The sequence below is a fragment of the Mesoplodon mirus genome, assembly GCF_964341445.2.
Source record: "Mesoplodon mirus genome assembly, chromosome: 4".
NCBI classification, from domain to species: Eukaryota; Metazoa; Chordata; class Mammalia; order Artiodactyla; family Ziphiidae; genus Mesoplodon; species Mesoplodon mirus.
The window spans coordinates 138,299,282-138,319,052 of record NC_138979.1 but is presented as its reverse complement, the minus strand read 5'-3'; the positions used below and the strand labels follow the sequence as shown (position 1 = coordinate 138,319,052).

Here is a 19,771-nt window from a genome sequence, read left to right as displayed (position 1 = left end):
GGCGTTGCATATGGGTGGGCTTGGGACGGTCAGATTTGATGTAAGTTCTACCTTATGTGATCATGCTTAATGTGATCAGGGCTAACATAAGACCCAAGCTAATAGCTAATATTGCCACTTAGCAATTCAGAGCTTTGCTTTAGATAAAGATCTCTGCCAAGCCTGTGAAATGTGAGCAGAGAGTATGATGGTGTGTGTGTGTGTGTGTGTGTGTGTGTGTGTGTCGAAGGGTGGAGGCTGTAAGTAGGTTTGTAATTAATTGATAAAAGCCTGAAAGAGAAAAACAAATACAGTATGCTAACACATCTATATGGAATCTAAAAAGAAAAATGGTCCCGAAGAACCTAGGGGCAGGACAGGAATAAAGACGCAGACGTAGAGAATGGACTTGAGGATATGGGGAGGCGGAAGGGTAAGCTGGGACGAAGTGAGAGAGTGGCATGGACATATATACATTACCAAATGTAAAATAGATAGCTAGTGGGAAGCAGCTGCATAGTACAAGGAGATCAGCTCTGTGCTTTGTGACCACCTAGAGGGGTGGGATAGGGAGGGTGGGAGGGAGACGCAAGAGAGAGGGGATATATGTATACATATAGCTGATTCACTTTGTTATACAGCAGAAACTAACACACCATCGTAAAGCAATTATACTCCAATAAAGATGTTAAAAAAAAAAGCCTGGAGGAATTCTATGGCTTTATATTTCTTACCAGTGTCTCTGGAGCACAGGTGTAACTTGCCAGGTAGCCTTGAAAAATGTGACCGTTATTCTTCAGCGAAAAGAATGGCATTGTTTGTGCTGTCCTGCCACGAGGACCCTAGCAAGGAGAGTGGGCTTCTATAAAGAGCCCAGGACTCTGGCCTGCTCAGCCTCCCCTGGTAGGGATGGGGACAGAGTGGCTCCAGTTGGCAAATCTCCCCAGAAACACTTCTCCGAGCACAGGAGAGTTCCCACGACTCTCTGGACTCAGCTGTGAGTTCCCAGGGCGTTTTGCTACCACCTTTCCAAACAATCAATGCCAGGTATTAACTGTGGTGGCCAAGTATTAGGACAGTGGCCACGCAGACCCCCTTACCCTGTCCCTCTCCTGATTAAAGATGTGCCTCTGCAGTGTTTGGTGGAGATGTCCTGGGCTCAATAGAAGTCTGAGGGTGAAGGCTGAACTCCAGCCTCTGCTGTTGACTAGCTGTGAGTCCTCGGGCAGGTCCCTGGGTCTGAGTTTGTTTCTTCATCTGTCAGATGGGGATGGGGATGGTGGTGGTGACATTTGTTTTGCCCACTCACAGAGTCCTTAGGATGCTCAAACAGGAAAATGGATGTGAGAGCCCAGTGTCGACCTGAAAGCTGGATGGAGATACGAGTTACTGTGTTTGGTGCTTACGTCTGACAAAAGGCTTGAGCTTGATCCGTTTTCCCCCTTCTCAGCCAAGTGTGTGCCATTCTAAAATAAACAGAGGGGAGCTACTTCATCTCTAATGAGCAGGGGTCTTAGCCAAAGGTCCACAGAAGGGAGGGGAGACAGACTGTGGATCAGTTCCCCTTGGTCTCTCAGTCTTTCTTCTTTTCACACCCTAGTTGATCTTGGGCCAGATCTTATCAATTGTCTCCCTCACTGTCTCATCACAGCAGACATACAGAGACAAAGTCACCATCTCTCCTCATTTGTGTTCAATGGGCCAGGCTTGTGGCAGGTGCTGGGGACACCCGTAGCTTGTGAGTTGCTTGCTGTCATGGAAAGGAGGAGGTTCCTAAAAGGAGTGAGTACTCTAGGACAGGGCCCAGAGCCTGCTGAGCATTTTACAAATACTTCTTGTTGTTATTGTTACTCTCACTATGGGAGCATAGATGAGTGGCCTGGTTTTGCAAATGTGTTTCCCTCGACTCCTCCAGCCTATCAAGTGGAAGGACTCCTCAACTCAACACGGCCTTATTTCATTGTTCTTGAAAGAATCTAGAGTAGCAGGTCTGCCCAGGTAGGCTGTAGACACTGCTTGGCTTGTGGGGCTCCGGGGCCTGATTTAAAGCTGCCCAGCCTTGGGAAGCCTGCCATTTGGGTCCTCAGAGCCCCGAAGCCTGATGCTGGCCTATGCCTGCATCCCATGCATTCTCTACTGCCTTCCTCCCGCCAGGGACACTGTCCTCCACAAGAGTGTCCCCAGTCCTTACAATGTGCCTTCATTCTCTGTGACCCCCAGCTGTGGCAGGGTGGTTGGGGCTCCCTTTGGTCCTTGCTGCTCACTGTGGCTTCACTGATTCGTGCTCACGGAAGCCCTCAGTGAACACACAAGGGTGCTCTTCTCCCGGTACCTCCATTTTAAAGATTCTCTTCTGTTTGTTTCCAGTGTGGCTCTGGTGACATTTTTTTTCATGTTTCTACCTTGTCTCACTAACTCCTTGGCCCCCCTCCTTGAAGACAAGAACAGAGTCTTCTTTACACCCTTCATGGTCCCTGCACATTTCACTCAAAGAATATTCCATTAACCCAACTATCTTTTCTTGAGTGCCTATGATGCTTGTGGTAGATCCTGGAGGGAATACAAAAATGAGATATGAATAAAAGTGACAGAGTGGAGAAAGTGAAAGCAGTAGCTTACTTCATAGAGTTTGGTGGGAATGAGGGGAGAGTCAGGGTTGAAAGAAGGCTTGTACAAGAGGATGAGAGAGGAGAGATTGTGGCTGAAGATAAAGGGGGGCTTGAGGGGGTGGGGGGCAAGTGGAGGAGCCCACAGGGGAGGAGTGAGATGCAGAGCACAGGCAGGTAAACTGATTCTGGAAAGAAGAGGGTCAACTCTTCAAAAAGACTAATGGAAGGAAGGAAGGAAGAGAAGGGAAGGAGGGAGGAGGGAAGATATAGCTAAATTTAGACATGGATGTGGGGGGAAAGAGGTTCACCACTAATGTCCTGGGTTTTTACTGTTAACTGAATGAAAGAGGGGACTTGGGACTCCACATTAAGGAGCTTAAGCTGCTAAAGGATCCATTACTGGGGTGACTTGGAAGTGGCATCTGTGGCACGGAACTGCCCTTGTGGCCTGATTGGGGGAGATCTGGGGAAAGGGGAGAAAGAAATGCAAAGTTGAGAAACAGGAGTTAACTCTAGGGTCACCCTTCTCTTGCCCCCCCAGCCCATCCCATGTACCAGGATCTGGAGGCTCCCAGGGGAGCACTCTGCTGAACTGACCTTCCCTGGGTTTGGAGGTCCCCCCACTCCTTCCTCCCGCAGAACACCCCTTCCTGGCCTCCTGTCAACCACCTGCTGCCCTTGTTTCAGGAGGTGATCATCGCTTTGGGTGCTTTTCTCTTTCAGGTAACAGTGTGATACTCTCGGGGGTGGGGAGGTCCCAGTAGATTGTGGTTCATACAGGCTTTATATCAGCTCTGGATCAATATGCCCAATTGTTAATTCTCAGAGAGACTACTGAATAAAATATCATTTCACCATATGGCCAACTTGTCAAATGTACCAAAATAAACCAGTGTACTGAAAGCTTGTTTCAAAGAGTCTCTCTATATGAATATTTTCATGCATACATTTTTCTCAAATATAGTCAGTGAATATAAATATATTCTTTATGCATAGTCAGTGATTCTGAAGATGTCCAATAAATAGGAATTTGTTTTTAATGTGAATATAGTTAATAAATATATATTTGTTTTGGGCTGAATTGTGTACCTCCAAAATTCATATGTTGAGGTCCTAACACCTAGAACCTCAGAATGTGACTGTATTTGGAGATAGAGCCTTTAAAGAGGTAATTATGTTGAAGTGAGGCCATTAGGGTGGACCCTAACCAAATATGACTAGTGTCCTTATAAGAAGAGGAGATTAGGACACAGACAAATAAAGAGGGAAGATGATGTGAAGACACAGGGAGAAAGTGGCTGTCTGCAAGCCAAGGAGAGAGGCCTCAGAAGAAACCAACCCTGCTGGCACCTTGATCTTGGACTTCTAGCCTCCATTACTGTGAGAAAATAAATTTCTATTGTTTTAGCCACCCCGTCTCTGCTACTTTGTTATGGCAGCCCTAGCAAACTAACATAGTAATCTTATATTTTTAAATATGAGATGTATTTCATTAGTATTTTAAGGAATGTTTGATTTGCCAAAAAAGTTTGTTATAGCGTGAATTAGATTTCTCATAAATATATTCAAGAAGAAGATATTCATGTAACATATTAAAAGTCTTAACATAAAAAGCAAAGAATTTGTTCAAATTCATTGATTCTTTTCAGGAAGAACATTTTTAAAACTAGAATTTGATAAATGTGGCAGATTGGTCATTGATTTCCAGCAAATCTGGCTGCTTCCCTGCCTGTATGATCCAACTGTCCTCTGTGTACAGGGGCTGGCAGTGCGGGACCTGGGGGTCTAGAGTGGAAATTCTTGTTGCACTGTGAGCGCACGCCAGACACTATGCTGGATGCCTCCCCAAATGTGATTCCCTGAGTTCTCACACCAGGATGAGGAGATGGACAGGTATCCCATGGTACATACAAGAATGTCAGAACTTAAAGCAGTTAAATAACTCCCCCTGGTCACAGAGCTAATCATTAGGGAGAACATTCCCTAAATTCTGATAGATCTAGGTACAAGTCCCAGCTCTGCTGCATCCCACCTGTGTGACCTAAGGCAAGTGGCTTAACTTCTCCATGCCTCAGTTTCTTCATTTGTAAAATGGGATCAATACTGCTATCCACCACATGGGTTGTTGGATGGAGTAAATGAAATAATATATGTGCTTGACACAGAGCCTGGCACATATGATGTTCTCAATTGTTAGCTACTACTATGAGTTTAGGAAATATGATAAATATAACACCAGACATTATATAGTATTATATAGTTTACAAAGTGTTTTCAGTTTTTCAGATGAGGAAATCAAGGCTGAGAGAAGTTGAGGGACTCAGTTGGGAGCCCCCCCATCCCCCAAATCTTTTGTTCTCTTTAGGCCTTCAACTGATAGGTGAAGTCCACCCATGTTAGGGAGGGGAATCTTTTTTTCTGAAAGCCCACCAATTTAAATGTTAATCTTATCCAAAAACACCCTCAGAGAAACATCCAGAATAATGTTTGAACAAATATCTGGGCACCGTGGCCCAGCCAAGTTGACACATAAAATTAACCCTCACAATGTCTTTGCCCAGAAAAAGCAAGAATTTTTCTGAGAGAGCTCATGCATGGTGCTTACCCTACGTAAGTACTCCCCAAATACCCTGAATAAGGTTGAGTCTTTGAGCCTGACTCTCCCATCCTTTCTCCTTCAGAAGAAAAATGCTGTAGTGAAACAGTTTACTTAGTTTCATTTTCAGACTGTTCACTTGTTGTATCAGGCTAGTAGGGTTGTAGGTGAACTTTTTTTTTCTTTTGTCATTTCTTTTGATATGGCTGTAAATGTTTTAATTATATATTAACTATAAGCTTGCATTGCAACTTAATGAACCAGGGGGAAAATGTTTATAATCCCTTATTTAATTATGGTACTTGATTAACGTTTGCTTAAGCATTGCTCATTTAAAAAAAAATAATTTTATTGCAGTAGAACTGATGACTTCAAAAATAGATTTTTAGGGCTTCCCTGGTGGCGCAGTGGTTGGGAGTCCGCCTGCCGATTCAGGGGACGCGGGTTCGTGCCCCGGTCTGGGAAGATCCCACATGCCGCGGAGCGGCTGGGCCCGTGAGACATGGCCGCTGAGCCTGTGCGTCCGGAGCCTGTGCTCCGCAACGGGAGAGGCCACAGCAGTGAGAGGCCCGCATATCGCGAAAAAAAAAAAAAAAAAAGGATTTTTAAAATAGTCTATATGTAGAGATGGTATAAAATGAAAAGCTAAATACTTCATAAACTGAAGTATGACCATCTTGAATATCAAGGAAAGGACACACCTTGGAGACTGGTCTGAAGTGCAGGGCAAAAATCAGGCTCTTGGGACTTCCCTAGTTGTGCAGTGGTTAAGAATCCACCTGCCATTGCAGGGGCACAGGTTCGATCCCACATGCCATGGAGCAACTAAGCCCATATGCCATAACTACTGAGCCCCGCTCGCTACAACTACTGAAGCCTGCACACCGTAGAGCCCATGCACCACAACTACTGAGCCCACACACTGCAACTACCGAAGCCTGCGCGCCTGGAGTCCATGCTCTGCAGCAAGAGAAACCACCGCAATGAGAAACCCGCATGCCATAACGAAGAGTAGCCCCCGCTCACCTCAACTAGAGAAAGCCCGCGTGCAGCAATGAAGACCCAACATGGCCAAAAAAAAAAAAAAATCAGCCTCTTAAGCGTTAAATCTATAAAACAGAAACCGTAAGGCAACAGCTTTGTGGCAGTGTTAAAATTATTATAATTGTTAGGTAAGCTTGCTAAGGTCAGTAAGTAGAAATTCTCATCTATTATTGCAAATTATAATACTGTAGGAATACTCAGCTGGCCAGATACCTGAAGCATGTCGAAGGAAGGACTGTAATAAAAACTAAACACCTTATGTTTATATGGCACTCTTAAGATTTTCAAACATCTTTCATTTACATTCATCTGATTTGATCCTTGCAAACTACCCCATGCTGCAGGAAGGCCAGATACCATTCTTCCCCTTGAGACTCACAGAGGTTCTAGGTTATATGGCTGCAAAGTGGCAGGAAAGAGACCAGACCAGATGGGCTTTCTTCTGCATCATAATCAGTCCAGCTTCTTTGTTGGGTGCCTGGGACACACAGCCAGGGTACAGGGGTGGGTGGAGGAGAACAGTGGACAAAACACAAATCATGGCCATTCTTTCTAACTGGCCCACCTCAAAGAAAACTAGAGTCAGTTCAAAATGGCATTGCCTATTTTGATTTTGAGACTTGGCATCATATAAATGTGCAGGCCTGCCCGGAACTGGTAAAGGCAGAAGAAAAAGAAGGAATGAACACTTCAACACAATTTACAGGCTACTGCCTTTCTCACCAGCAAAAAAAAGTCTCCCAAGTCTGGAGGAATGGAAGTGGAGGAGGGTGAGGGAAGGAGCGCCACTGGTGACAGGTTTTCTCCCAAGAGAAGGGAATCACACCCTTGGAGCTGTGAAAAATGAATCATGTCTTTTCTATCAAGACTTCACACAGATTTTCTGGGAAACTTGTCATTGGGGATACAATAGAGACAACTGTCCTTTTTGGTAGTGTAGCATTTTCTGGAGGGAACTGTGTAAATCATTTTCGGGATTAAACAGCAAATTAAAATGAAGATTAAAGTTGTGTCCTGTGGCTTTTGTGGGCTGTGTTCACCTTTTCTGGAGGTCAGTACATCCACCCAATTGAAAGAGAAAGTGTCACATTTAGTTGCAAGAGTGTAAAGGGGTGACGTTTTTTGTCCCACCTTTCAAGCTAGGATCAAGGTCTTCAAAAGAGCAGTAAAGAGCAGCTATGCAGCACCTTTCGGTTTACAAGGCACTTCCATGGGCATCGTTATACTTAAGCTTCACTAAAGCAGATTTATGGGGCCTGTCTTCTAGGTGAGATAGCTTAAGGTCACAGCTGAGAGCACACATTAGTGGGCTTCTAGCTCAAAGCCTACACTCTCCACTTCATCACAAGGTGGATCCACTCAGTCTGTAGACAGGGGCAGAGTGATTGATGTGCTTTCTTGTTGGCACCACGTTAAGAAGATGAACAACCATCTCAATTTGCCTGAGACTGAAGCGTTTTCCAGGACATGGGACAGTCCTGGGCAAATTGGGACAACTGGTCACCTTACGTATTATGTCTCCAGAAGTCCTCATAGGAGATTCTTCAAGAGTCACATTGAGTGCTAAGATGTTTTAGGAGGACACAGCTATATATGCATGGGATTGGCATATAATTTCCTCCTACTCAATATTTGCAAGCATTTTAAAATTTAACATTTTGCTCTTCTCCTCAGATCGTCATTTTGACCACTTTTTCTTCCTCATTTTTTCTTCCTCGTCTCAAATCCCAAGGGGTGTATGGGGAGGAGGGATGGAAACAGGAAAAAAGTAAGTAAAGAAAGACATTGGCTCCCATTTTTAAAATGTGGTTTTGGTTACAGTTTGTTGAGGACTTATTTGTAATAGTAATTCTCAAACTTGAATATGTTGGTAGACAGCCTCTAAGACGGTCCCCAGTGATTCCTGCCTCTTGGTGTGGATGATCTTGTGTAATTCTCTTCCCTTGAGTTTACTCTGGATTTGGATTTGTCTTGAGGAGAGAGAGAGAGAGAGAGAGAGAGAGAGAGAGAGAGTGAGTGTGTGTGTGTGTGTGTCTCTCTCTCTCTCTCTCTCTCTCACCCCTAGCTCTGGGAAAAGCCAGCAGCCCATGTGGTGAAGAACCGATGTTTCCAGCTAATAGCCAGAAAGGACCTGAGCTTGGCAGCAGATTCTCCAGCACCAGTGCAGTCTAGAGATGTTTGCAGCCTGAGCCAACACGTTGATTTCAGCATCATGAGAGACGCTTAGCCAGAATCACAAAGCTAAATCAATCCCAAATTCCTGACCCATATGAACTGTGAGATCAGTGTTGGTTGTTTTCAGCCTCTGTGTTTTAGGGAGATTTGTGTGGAAGCGATAAACAACTAGTACAAATGTGCATCAGAATCACCTAGATAACAACTTGATAAAATGTGTATTTCTGGGTCCTACCCCTGGAAATTTTATTCAGTAGATTTGTCTGAAGTTTCTGCTTTTTCATCAGGAATCCTAGGAGAATCAGAACTGAACAAATATCTGCTTGAGAGCACATAGCAAGAAAAAACACTCCCTGTGAAGGCTGTAAAGGGGTATGGTTGCCAGATAAAATACAGGGCACCCAGTTATATTTGAATTTCAGATAAATAACAAAAAAAATGTTTTAGTATAAGCATGCCCTTTGCAGTACTGGGGACATATTTATGCAAAAACATATTTGTTATCTGAAATTCAAATTTAGCTGGGTGTTCTGTATTTCTCTTTGCTAAAAAACTATCCAAAAGGAAAGCCCCACCCAAGGAATGGCCCAACTGGAAATAAAGTAGTGCCTTCCTTTCTCAGATGGCAGGATTTTAGTCCCTGAGGGGCTGACGAGGGGACTGCAGGTGCCTGGCTGGGCCCTGCCCCTCTCCAACCCCCAGGGCAGGCCACAGACTTCGGGCCCTTAACTCTTTTCTTTGGAGGATTTGGTGGGGGTGGGGGGAGGAGGGGGAAACGGGCAGGGTGGGGAGCTGCTCAGGAAGTCCTCCCACACGGCCCCGCCCACCTCTGACAGGTTGTGTCTGGCCCCTTGCTGCCCCAGCTGTGGGGTAAGGCCCCCAGCTCCCTGGAGAGGCTGGACCCGCTGTTGTGGATGCTCCTGTCTGGTGGGTACCACACTCGGCGCTGGGAACTTGCACCTTTGGGTGCTGATGGCATCAAGCTTTTCCAGAGCAGTGAATGAATGCAGTCTTCCCCCACACCCCTCCAAGAACTCAGATGAATGCAGCTGCTCGTAATATGTGCATTTCTCATTCTGAGTATGTCTGAGTCTCTGATGAGTTCTATTTATTGTAGCTCTCAGCCCTGTAAAGAGGAGGATGGTTCCAAAGACATTTCTTAACGACTGAGGTTTTAAGAACTCTGGTTTCACTTCTGTGTATGCTTTCTTGTCACAGGGAACCGTCTTAATTTTGATGTGTTTATTTTCCACTATGAAATATTTTCAAAGAGATCAAGAATGAATGAGAATATGTGTGTGAGGGAGAGAGAGGGAGCTTGGCTGGGTAGACCGAAATGCTTAAGGCAGGGATGGAAGATAAAAGCTCAGAAAATGTACAGCTGCAGTAGAATCAGAGACTTAAATATGTGCTTTGAAACCAGACACCGAAAGTGAGGTCACATCACTCTGAGCTCTGGTTCAGCCTTGCCCAGCGGCCTGACACAAGCTGAAAACCCACAGGAGGAGAAGTCAGCGGAATCTCTCTCCTGAGTGAAACTGGAGGGGGCTGAGTTTTTGAGAGGAAGGGAGGTGGTTTGGAATCAAATGTACAGCATCTCTGTCTGCCGTAGAGGCTCTCAAGGGCCCTAAGAGAACTCCTTTTGTGCTGCTTTGTAAAACCAGCATGGCCAACACAAAACAGATTCGAAAAGTAGAAATCCAAGGATGATGGTGCCATTTCACACTTTATACCTCAGGAAGAGCCCCACAGGAATTGCCCAGTCCTAGGACTACCACCTCAAGTGTGGCTGACTTGGAAGGCTTGAGAATGCAATGAATCTAGACATATAGAATGGTCTGGAGCTGGAAGGGGCCTCAGTCTTCCAGCTCAGGTTCCTCTTTTACAGAGAAGAATCTAGGCTCCCACTTTGGCCTTCACCATGGCCTCTCTGGGTTTCTGAAAAATTAATAGCTACCTCAGAAGTTTATTGTGAGCTTTTGTGTAATGATGTATATAAAGCACTTGGCACTTAGCACTCAATAAATGGGAGCTTTCATTATTATTTCACCGTGTTTGTGTATTTAGGTGTGTGGTGGCAGTTTTGGGGTCAGAGGGGAGTATTTTAGTATAGTTTAAAAAAGAAAAGAGGGGCTTCCCTGGTGGCGCAGTGGTTAGGAGTCCACCTGCCAATGTGGGGGACACAGGTTCGAGCCCTGGTCCGGGAGGATCCCACATGCCACGGAGTGGCTAGGCCCCTGAGCCATGGCCGCTGAGCCTGCGCGTCCGGAGCCTGTGCTCCGCAACGGGAGAGCCCACAACAGTGAGAGGCCCGCGTACCGCAAAAATAAATAAATAAATAAATAAATAAATTAAAAAAAAATAAAAAAGAAAAGAGCCCACATTCCTAAGACAGAGTTCATATCTACGTAGGGTCTTTGGACTGGAAAGAACCACTACACTATTTAATTCAATCTCTTTGTTTTAGAGATGATGAAACTCAGGTCCAGACAGGTGAGGGCTTGCTCAGGATCCCACAGCTACCTCCTTTTCTGGACCCCCCAGTCCTGCCACCAAGGTAGGGAAACTTCCATACACTCAGCCTAGAAACTCCATTGAGATGGTATCTCTTTTCTGCAGCAGCAAATGGGAATTTCTAACACATCAACTCAAGTGCTCTGTTGGACTCTTTCAGACACCACCACTGCTATCACCACCACCAAGGCGGGCACCTAAACTTTTTGTAAATGAATGAAAGTGCTTCAGTCCCGACTCCTGAGAGAAGAACTAATAATTATGTACAAAGGCAAGTCTGGGTTTGAAATTAATGACTGTGGGATTCTACAATGATTTTGAGATAAAGTGAATAGTTTACATTAATTTGCATTGCAGTAGACAACACTGCTTAGGAATAACTGCTCTGTTGAATTTAGGAGACAAAGATCAAGTCTGTTATTTTAGTTCATGGCCTCGGGGAGGTTGGATAAGGGACGGGCAGTGAGGAGTTTGAAGGTTTTAATACTTAGCTTTTAAGGATGTAGTAACATTGGTTAAGTACTTGGTATGTGTTTTGCCTGTGTTTACTTTTTTAATCATTATGAAAACCTTAGGCAATAGGTGCTAGAATTATGCCCATTTTATAGATTAGAAAACTAAGACCAGAAAGTAACTTATTCAAGGTCAAATAGCTAATAAATGGCATCACCAGTTCCAAACCTTGGAATCTGGCTGCAGAGCCTTGCTCTTACCCACTATATTCTACTGCCTTGAGAGAGTTAAAGTACCAAACCCAAGACACCAGGAACTGTTTTGACATTCCTCATGAGCATATACTTTTCATCACATTACTGTTCCAAGGTTAAATGTATGGAGCTGAATCCTGTGGTCCCTAATGCTCTAGTCCAGCTGCCTCCACCATACTGTTGGTCTGGAAATTCCCTGGAAACAAAGGTGGGATTTTTCTTATATATAATCTCCAGTATTCACCCCTTACTTTACACTCCTGGATGAAAATCAGAACCCAGCTCTGCTTTTCATTTCCACAAATGGCTTAAGAGACCAGCACCAGACTCAGTAGTATAGATTTTTCAAAAGGACACTCACATGAACCCACCCCCAAGAACCCACCAATACCAGCTTAAAAGGAGCAGGATATTTCAGTGAGGAGGCTAATGAAGAGATGCGATGAGACCCAATCTATTCCATTTTTTCCCTGGGGGTATAAGGAGGCACCTAGGTCTTAATCTCCTTTCTCGTCATTTTGATTCAGAGATGATGGCACCAGGGCTTCTTAGAACAAGGTAAGTTACATGATAAGTCTTCAAAAATCTATAATCTCAATAGAAGTAAATACATGGAGAAAGAGGCACTTACCAGTGATTTAATTTGAATAAGTGAATGCTTTGATATCCTTTTGACGTACAAAGAGGCATACTACATGCTACACGTGCTATACACACTACACCCACTCCTCTGCATCTTTTCCACTTAACGTGTCTTGTAGCACATTCCTTATTCAATATTATCCCGTAAAAATTTACCTCATTCTTTCTCATGACTTCATAAAATTTCATTTTTGGATGTATCAGAATTTATTTAACCATCATCTATTAAAGAACATTTTAATTGTGTCTAATCCTATGCTCTTACAAATAATGCTGAAAGAAATGTTTATACACACGGGTGTATTTTTGTTTTGGCTTGGTTTTGTTGTCATTATTATCCATGGGGCCGGGGTTGGGGGAGAATCCTAGGAGTGGAACTGTTAGGTCAAAGGATATTTGTATTTAAATTTTAATCACTATTTCCAAATTATCTTAAAAATGTTTGTACCAACTTGCTCTCAGTGAGAAGGAATTTGAAAGGCTGGGTCTAGCACCCTTGTTATTTGACTAGATTTTCATATAAAATACAGCTTTGCTGTGTGGTATGACAGGTAAGTCAGATGATGGTGAATAGTAATAGGAAATGGAATGGGCTTATTTATCAAAATATTTTTAATTGCTTAGTGGTCGGCAGGGTGGACCCCGGCAGTGACACTCTCATGCAAAGAAGAAGGGTCAGGTGTGGTTTCTGTGTCTGGTAACTGGCAAGTGGTCACTAGTGTAGGATATTTACCATATTTCACTGGGACCTCCTACCACTGTACTCTTCTGTCTACACCCAGGTTGGTAAAGGGAATATATATGATGCAAGCTTGTACACGTGCCTGATTACATCAGATAAGCACATAGATCTCATCTCTATAAAATCCATTCCCCTCTGAAATGTACATCTTTTTTTTAACCATTTTTTAAATTGAAGTATAGTTAATTTACAATGTTGTGTTAGTTTCAGGTGTATAGCAAAGTGATTCAGTATACACACACACACACACACACACACACACACACACATATTCTTTTTCAGATCCTTTTCCATTATAGGTTATTACAAGATATTGAATACAGTTTCCTGTGCTATACAGTAGATCCTTATTGTTTATCTGTTTTATATATAGTATTGTTTATATGTTAATCACAAGCTTCTAATTTATCTCCCCCCTTCCCCTTTGATAACCATGTTTGTGTTCTATGTCTGTGAGTCTATTTCTATTTCATAAATAAGTTCATTTGTATCATTTTTTTTAGATTCCACATATAAGTGATATCATATGATGTTTGTCTTTCTCTGTCTGACTGCACTTAGTATGATAATCTCTAGGTCCATCCATGTTGCTGCAAATGGCATTATTTCATTCCTTTTTACGGCTGAGTAATATTCCATTGTATATTTATATATCACATCTTCTTTATCCGTTCATCTGTTGATGGACATTTAGGTTGCTTCCATGTCTTGGCTAGTGTAAATAGTGCTGCTGTGAACATTGGGGTACATGTATCTTTTCAAATTAGAGTTTTTCTCTGGATATATGCCCAGGAGTGGGATCGCTGGATCATACGGCAACTCTATTTTTAGTTTTTTAAGGAATCTCCATACTGTTCCGTGTAAGTTCCATCCTCATCCTTCATTACTAAGAATGGTAACAAGTCAACTGCATTACTAACCTAGTCTGCACCTCTCAAGGTACCAGCAGATGGTGCCTAGCCTAATCAAAACTCATATTTAGATGCTAGAAAATAAGTTTCCTGTTGTGCCAGGCCCAGAGCATTCTATTATAAGATATGCTGAGTGTCTACCCCACATCCAGTCCTGGGCCAGGCACTGTGGGAGACATGAAAGAAATAGAAAGCGTTGGACACAGGCAGATTGCTGCAGAAAAGAGTAGTTGCAGAGAATAGCTGGGAAGCTGTTTCTGCTCTTCAGGAAGGAGATGGTAAAGGCCTGGACTAGGCAGCGCTGGCAAAAGCAGGAGAGAAGCAGCAGTTAGGGCGTCACCAAAGAAAGCATAAATCAGGCTGAGCATCACTGCAGAGTGCAAAGAGCACGGGCTGGGCCTGATCTCTACCTCACAGCTACGTGGCCCCAAGGCCCCGAATCGTTCTGAGCCTTGGTTTTTCACCTGTGAAATTAGGACAGTAACACTGTCCCCACCTCACTGGATTATTGAGAAGATCCATGAGTTAGCATCCAGCCCCTGGTCTGTCTCATCGTGGTGAGTGCTCAAAAATGTTTGTTCCCTTCCTTGTCTACCCACCTCTGTACCCCACCTCTTGTATTGTGGTAGGAGATTGACTATAGCAGAGAGAGGGGAGGAGAGGGCCGAGCAGTGACGTCTGCTTTCCAGGTGGTGCCATTAAGCAGATGGAAAAAGTTAGAAAGGGGAACTATTCAGAAGGGGAAGATAGGTTGATTTTTTAATTGCAGAGTTTAACGTGGTGGTGGGATAGTCATGCTGATGGCTGGAAACCCAAGGGCTGAGATCTGGCAACGGAGGACAGGAAGGCAGGAGTCCTGAGCTGGGAGAGGCCGGGGTTGTTCAGGCCACACGTGGCTCTGACTTCCTAGAAGAGGCTGCAGCAGCCGTGGCTAAGGTGAGCAAGCAAACCTGAGACTGCTGGGCTCAGTAATGAAGGCCCTAAAGATAAAGCTGACACATCCCCGACCAGACCACATGGAACCCATGGAAAATTAGACCTGAAGGTAACAGCACCCACGCCAGTCTCCTGGCTGCTTGGTTAGAGATTTTCATCCATTTTTGAGTTGACAGGAGCAGGGAGGCTGGTGTCAGAACCCACTGCTTCTGCTTCACTGTACATCAGAGTGTGTCTGTGGGTCCCCTGGATGGTTAAGTTCATGGAAATAGGTGTATTTTATTCGACTATGTATATCAAACAGGTTTCCTGCTGAGCTAGAGCCAAAAACAAACAAAAAAATCATTCTATTCACATTTACTGAGTTCCTCCCAGAGGCCAAGGGCCTGACAGGCACAAGGCTCTCTGTGTTTGTAGAACTGGCATTGAAGGAGGTCATGGGAAACTGAGAAAGAAGTGACCAGACCGTCCGCCAGGAGCTTCTGGTGATAAGCTGGCTGGCACGAGGCTGAATCTTTTTTTTTTTTTTAACTTTTTGGCCATACCGCAGGGCACGTGGGATCTTAGTTCCCGGACAGGGACCGAACCTGCGCCCCCTACAGTGGAAGGGCAGAGTCTTACCTGCTGGACCGCCAGGGAAGTCCCAAGGCTGGATCTTGATTACACCACTGGTCTCAGGTAAGAAATCCCCAGCCCCCCACTTTGCTGAAGACAATGGGGCTAAGTCACGACTCCTGACAGCAGCTGATGCCAACAGAAGGGGCAGCGTAGTTAGAGTTGGGGGACCACCCCTTCCTAGCTCTGGGAGCTCGGCAAGTCCCTGAGCCTCAGTTCCTCCTTTATACAGTAGCACAGAGAGATCTAGGCTCTGCGACAAGGCCTTGGTGAGCTCGCAGGAAAGCAACTGTCTGATGGAGAACTCTGTGCAGACAGTAGTGCTGAACTCCAGGCCCACCACGCCCTGAGGGGAACAGAGGTTCCTCAGGTAATCTCTCTGCTCAGAATCAGCCTTAGGGAAGGCTGCTATGAGAAAGCGGAATTTGTTTCCCATTTGTAGTGGGTTGAATTGCAGCCCCCCAAAGACACATTCAAATCCTGACCTATCCACCCCCCACACACACCTGTGAGTGTGACCTTATTTGGAAACTATCTTTGCAGATGTGACTAAGTGAAGGATTTTGAGATAAGATCATCCTGGACTTAGGGTGGCCCCTAAAGCCAGTGATGGTCCTTACAAGAGAAAGGAGAGGGAAAGTTTGAGACCCAGAGGGGAAGGTCATGTGAAGACAGAGGCAGAGATTGGAGCAATTTGTCTACAAAACAAGGAACCCCAAGGGTTGCCCGCAGTGACGAGAAGCCAGGAGAGAAGCATGGAACAGATTCTCTCTTAAACCTTCCAGGAGGAACCAACCCTGCCGATACCTTGATTTCAGATTCCTGTCCTCCAAAACAGTGAAAGAATAGATGTCTGTTGTTTTTAAGTCATGAAGTTTATTAATTTGTTACAGCAGCCCTAGGAAATTAATACACCATTCAAGTGGAGAAGCCTTGGCAGGTGAGGTTGCCATGTGCTGGGTGACCTCGGCCGTCCAGCCTGGTCTGTCCCTGAGGGCCATGTTCTCCCTCGGCTGCTGACACTGCCTTTGGCAGCTTTTGGTTCACAGTAGCTGAGTAGCATCATCATATTTTGATAATGCTTCTCCCCTTCTCAGAAGCTCCACTGAGTTTCAGGTGATTCCAAATATTTAAAAGCATTCTCACATGCCTTGAAGTTTTGTTCTTGGGGGAAAAACCTGGACAGTCTCACTGCCTGGGACCATCAAATTTATCTTACTTGGTAATATAGCGATTGTGTGACAGTTGAAAAGCAAACCATGGTGCCTGAGGATCTGCCTCTAGCTTGCTGCTTAGAGCGGTGATTCTCAAGCTTTAGGGCACAGAGAATTGAGTGGAAGGCTTGTGAAAATACAGATCACTGGTCCCCTTCCCTTCACTCCCCCCTCCCCTTCACCCCCCCCTCCCCACAAGTTTCTGGTTCAGTAGGTCCGGTGTGGGACCAGAGAACTCTCAGTTCTAACACACGCCCAGGTGATGCTAATGATTCTGGACCTTACTACACATGAAAATAGCAAGAGCTCAGAGCCCTGGTTCTCAAACTTTGCTGCACATTAGGATTACCTGGGGAGCTTCTAAAAACCCCATGCCTAGGCTGCAACCCACACGTATTAAATCAGAATCTCTGAGAGTAGGACCCGAGCATCAGTAATTTCGAAAGCACCTCAGGTGATTTTCATATGCAATCAAATTGAAAGCCAGTGGCTTAGAGGCACTCCCTCCCTCCCCAGGACCCTCCCTTGCAGCCAGGCCTGGTGCCTCTCTCTGGGAGGGCGTGAAGGAAGGAGACAGAAACCGGGGTCCTAGGGAAGCATTACCTCCCTGTGGCCATAGCCTAAGAACTCCATCCAGGACCCAGCAAGAGATCTTAGCTGGGATCTATAGCTGGGTTCCCGAAGGCCTGGGTGTTAAGCACTGGCACTTTACTTGCTTCATGAATTTGGTCAAGTTGCTTAACTTCTCTTGGCTCTCCTTTCCTTATCTGTAAAATGGGGGTAATAAAAATACCAACCTCAAAGTGAAACTGTAAACGATTAAAGGAGAAAATATATTTGAAGCCCCTGGCCCAGGTGCTATAAATGACAGACACTCAGCCAATGCTCATTTCCCTCCCGCAGGCTTCCTTCTCACCTCTCACCTGAACTGGGTGGGAGAAACAGGCCAGGGCGCTCGTCCCTTTGTTTCTACTTTCACTACCAGAGGTCAGGACCTGACATCTTAGTCACACTATTTTTAGCATTAAAGGAGGTCTTTAGGACTCCTTTTTTGTTTTTTTATTCTTCCAAGATTTCTTTTAAATATACATAGCTACCCACCCCATCCCACTTTCTAAACAGTATACTTTTTTGTCCACTTTGCTTTTTTCATTCAACTATACGTCCTGAAGATGACTCCATAGCAGTGTTTGGAAATATTTTTTCTTCCTTTACAGAGCTGCAGACGTTCCATCATGTGTGTGGATATAGTAGTTTGTTCAGCCAGTTTCCTATTCACGGCCACTAGGGTTGTAACTAGTCCTTTGCTGTTACAAGAGTGCAGCAGTGAACACACTTGTGCACGTTTTTCATATTTTGCCAGCATGTCTTCGGGAGAGACTCCTAGGGTACTCCCCTGCTGCGGCCCCATCCCCATGACTGTTCTGGTGCCCTCAGCCTGGGCATGGGATGCTGGAATGCTAACTCCAGCCTCCACACCTCCTTTCAGGCCGGTAGAAACAGCAACAGGAAGGCGGTCTCCCTTCATTTTTGTCCCCCAGTCTCATACCACAGCACCTTATTGGGGGGAACCTGATTCATAACTAGAACTCTAGTGGGAAAGGAATCTGAGAAGTACAGTTTTCCGCTTTCTTGTCTCTACCACACAGGACAGCTCGAAGAAGTGGGTTGGGTGCCAGTCACCACATCCAGCTCCCCACTTAACTCCTTTGTTGCACAAAAGAGGAAACTGAGGTTTGGGAGGGGTGTGTTATTAGCTGAAGATCACTAAACTGGTTCGTGGCTAACAGCCCGGCCATTTCCTCCTCACGTCCCTACCGATGGGAGTCCTTGTGAGTTGGAGTTTCACTGAATCAAATAACTTAAAAAGGCAGAAGCCACTCCATACGCTATGAACTTGTACTTTTCTCTGTAAAACAAAACCGTTCCCCAAGCCTCCTTTTGGAGGTATTATAATCATTTAGCAACTGTTATGGTTTGACTTGTGTCCCCCTAAATTTATATGTTGAAGTCCTAACCCCTAGTTCCTTAGAATGTGACCGACCAATTTGGAAACCGGGTCTTTAAAGAAGTAATTAAGTTAAAATGAGGTCTTTAGGATGGGCCCTAATCCAACACAACTAGTGTCCTTATAAAAAGAGATCTGGACACAGACAGGAAGAGGGAAGATGATGTGAAGACACAGGGAGAAGGCTGTTGTCTGCAAGGCAAGGAGAGAGGCCTCAGAGGAAACCAACCCTGCCCGCACCTTGACTTTGGACTTCTAGCCTCCATTATAGTGAGAAAATAAATTTCTGTTGTTTAAGCCACCAGTCTCTGGTACTTTGTTACAGTAGCCCTAGCAAATTAATACAGAAACTAAGTTCTGGTAAGAAAAAAGAAACATGCTTTGGAAGGAGACTAATTTGGTGTCTCTGGTAAGTTGCTCCAGTTGCTAAGTATGTTTTGCCATATACATTTCTCCAGCTGCCTTACCTCCTGATGCTTTTGCCAAGCCAGACCCTTTCTGGCTCTTTCCCTGTGAGCTGATGTCTCTTGGGAAAGTGCTGCCTGCATCTTGCACAGTTCAGGAGTCTCTGGAGTGGTGAATTGGCTGCAGCTTTGATGGTGACAGAGCCACCAGCCTCCTCAGAAAGACCACCCGAGCTCCTGAGAGCTTTCACCTCATTGGGCACTCAATGAGAACTGTCACTCACTTTTCTAACCCACCCTCTCGGGGAGCTGTGGCAATCTCACCCTAAATGTATTTCCCCCCTATTTTCATGGGAGGTAAATGTGGCATGCAAAATGTATTTTTAATGACTGAGATCTGCATTTAAGCGTATTTCCCATCTTTGCTGGGTCATTAAGCCTTTAAATCTGTCAATATTTTAATGATTTTTATAGTCCAGTGATGTATAGGTTTGTTCAAATTTTCATTCTCTCCACACTCCCTTACCCTTAAGATGCTCCAGCGAGAGCTCACCAAGGGGTAATTGAACACATGTGCTGTTCTGAATGGGTTCTTTCCTGGCAGCCCACACCCTGTGCTGGCAATGATCACAGCAGAGCACATCACACCCAGGCTCAGGTTCTAAAGACTGGGAG

At 44.9% G+C, this 19,771-nt stretch overlaps 1 protein-coding gene across 1 annotated transcript in view; it reads left to right on the top strand.

Annotated features, from left to right (window-relative positions):
* The window catches only part of VCPKMT (valosin containing protein lysine methyltransferase), a 29,482-nt gene extending 17,149 nt beyond the window's left edge, over positions 1-12,333 (top strand). Inside the window, exon 6 of the mRNA XM_082619459.1 lies at positions 11,078-12,333. Within this exon, the coding sequence (XP_082475585.1) occupies positions 11,078-11,137 (60 nt within the window). The 3' untranslated portion in view covers positions 11,138-12,333. The remainder of the gene's footprint in view (positions 1-11,077) is intronic.
* The last annotated feature ends 7,438 nt before the right edge of the window (positions 12,334-19,771 follow it).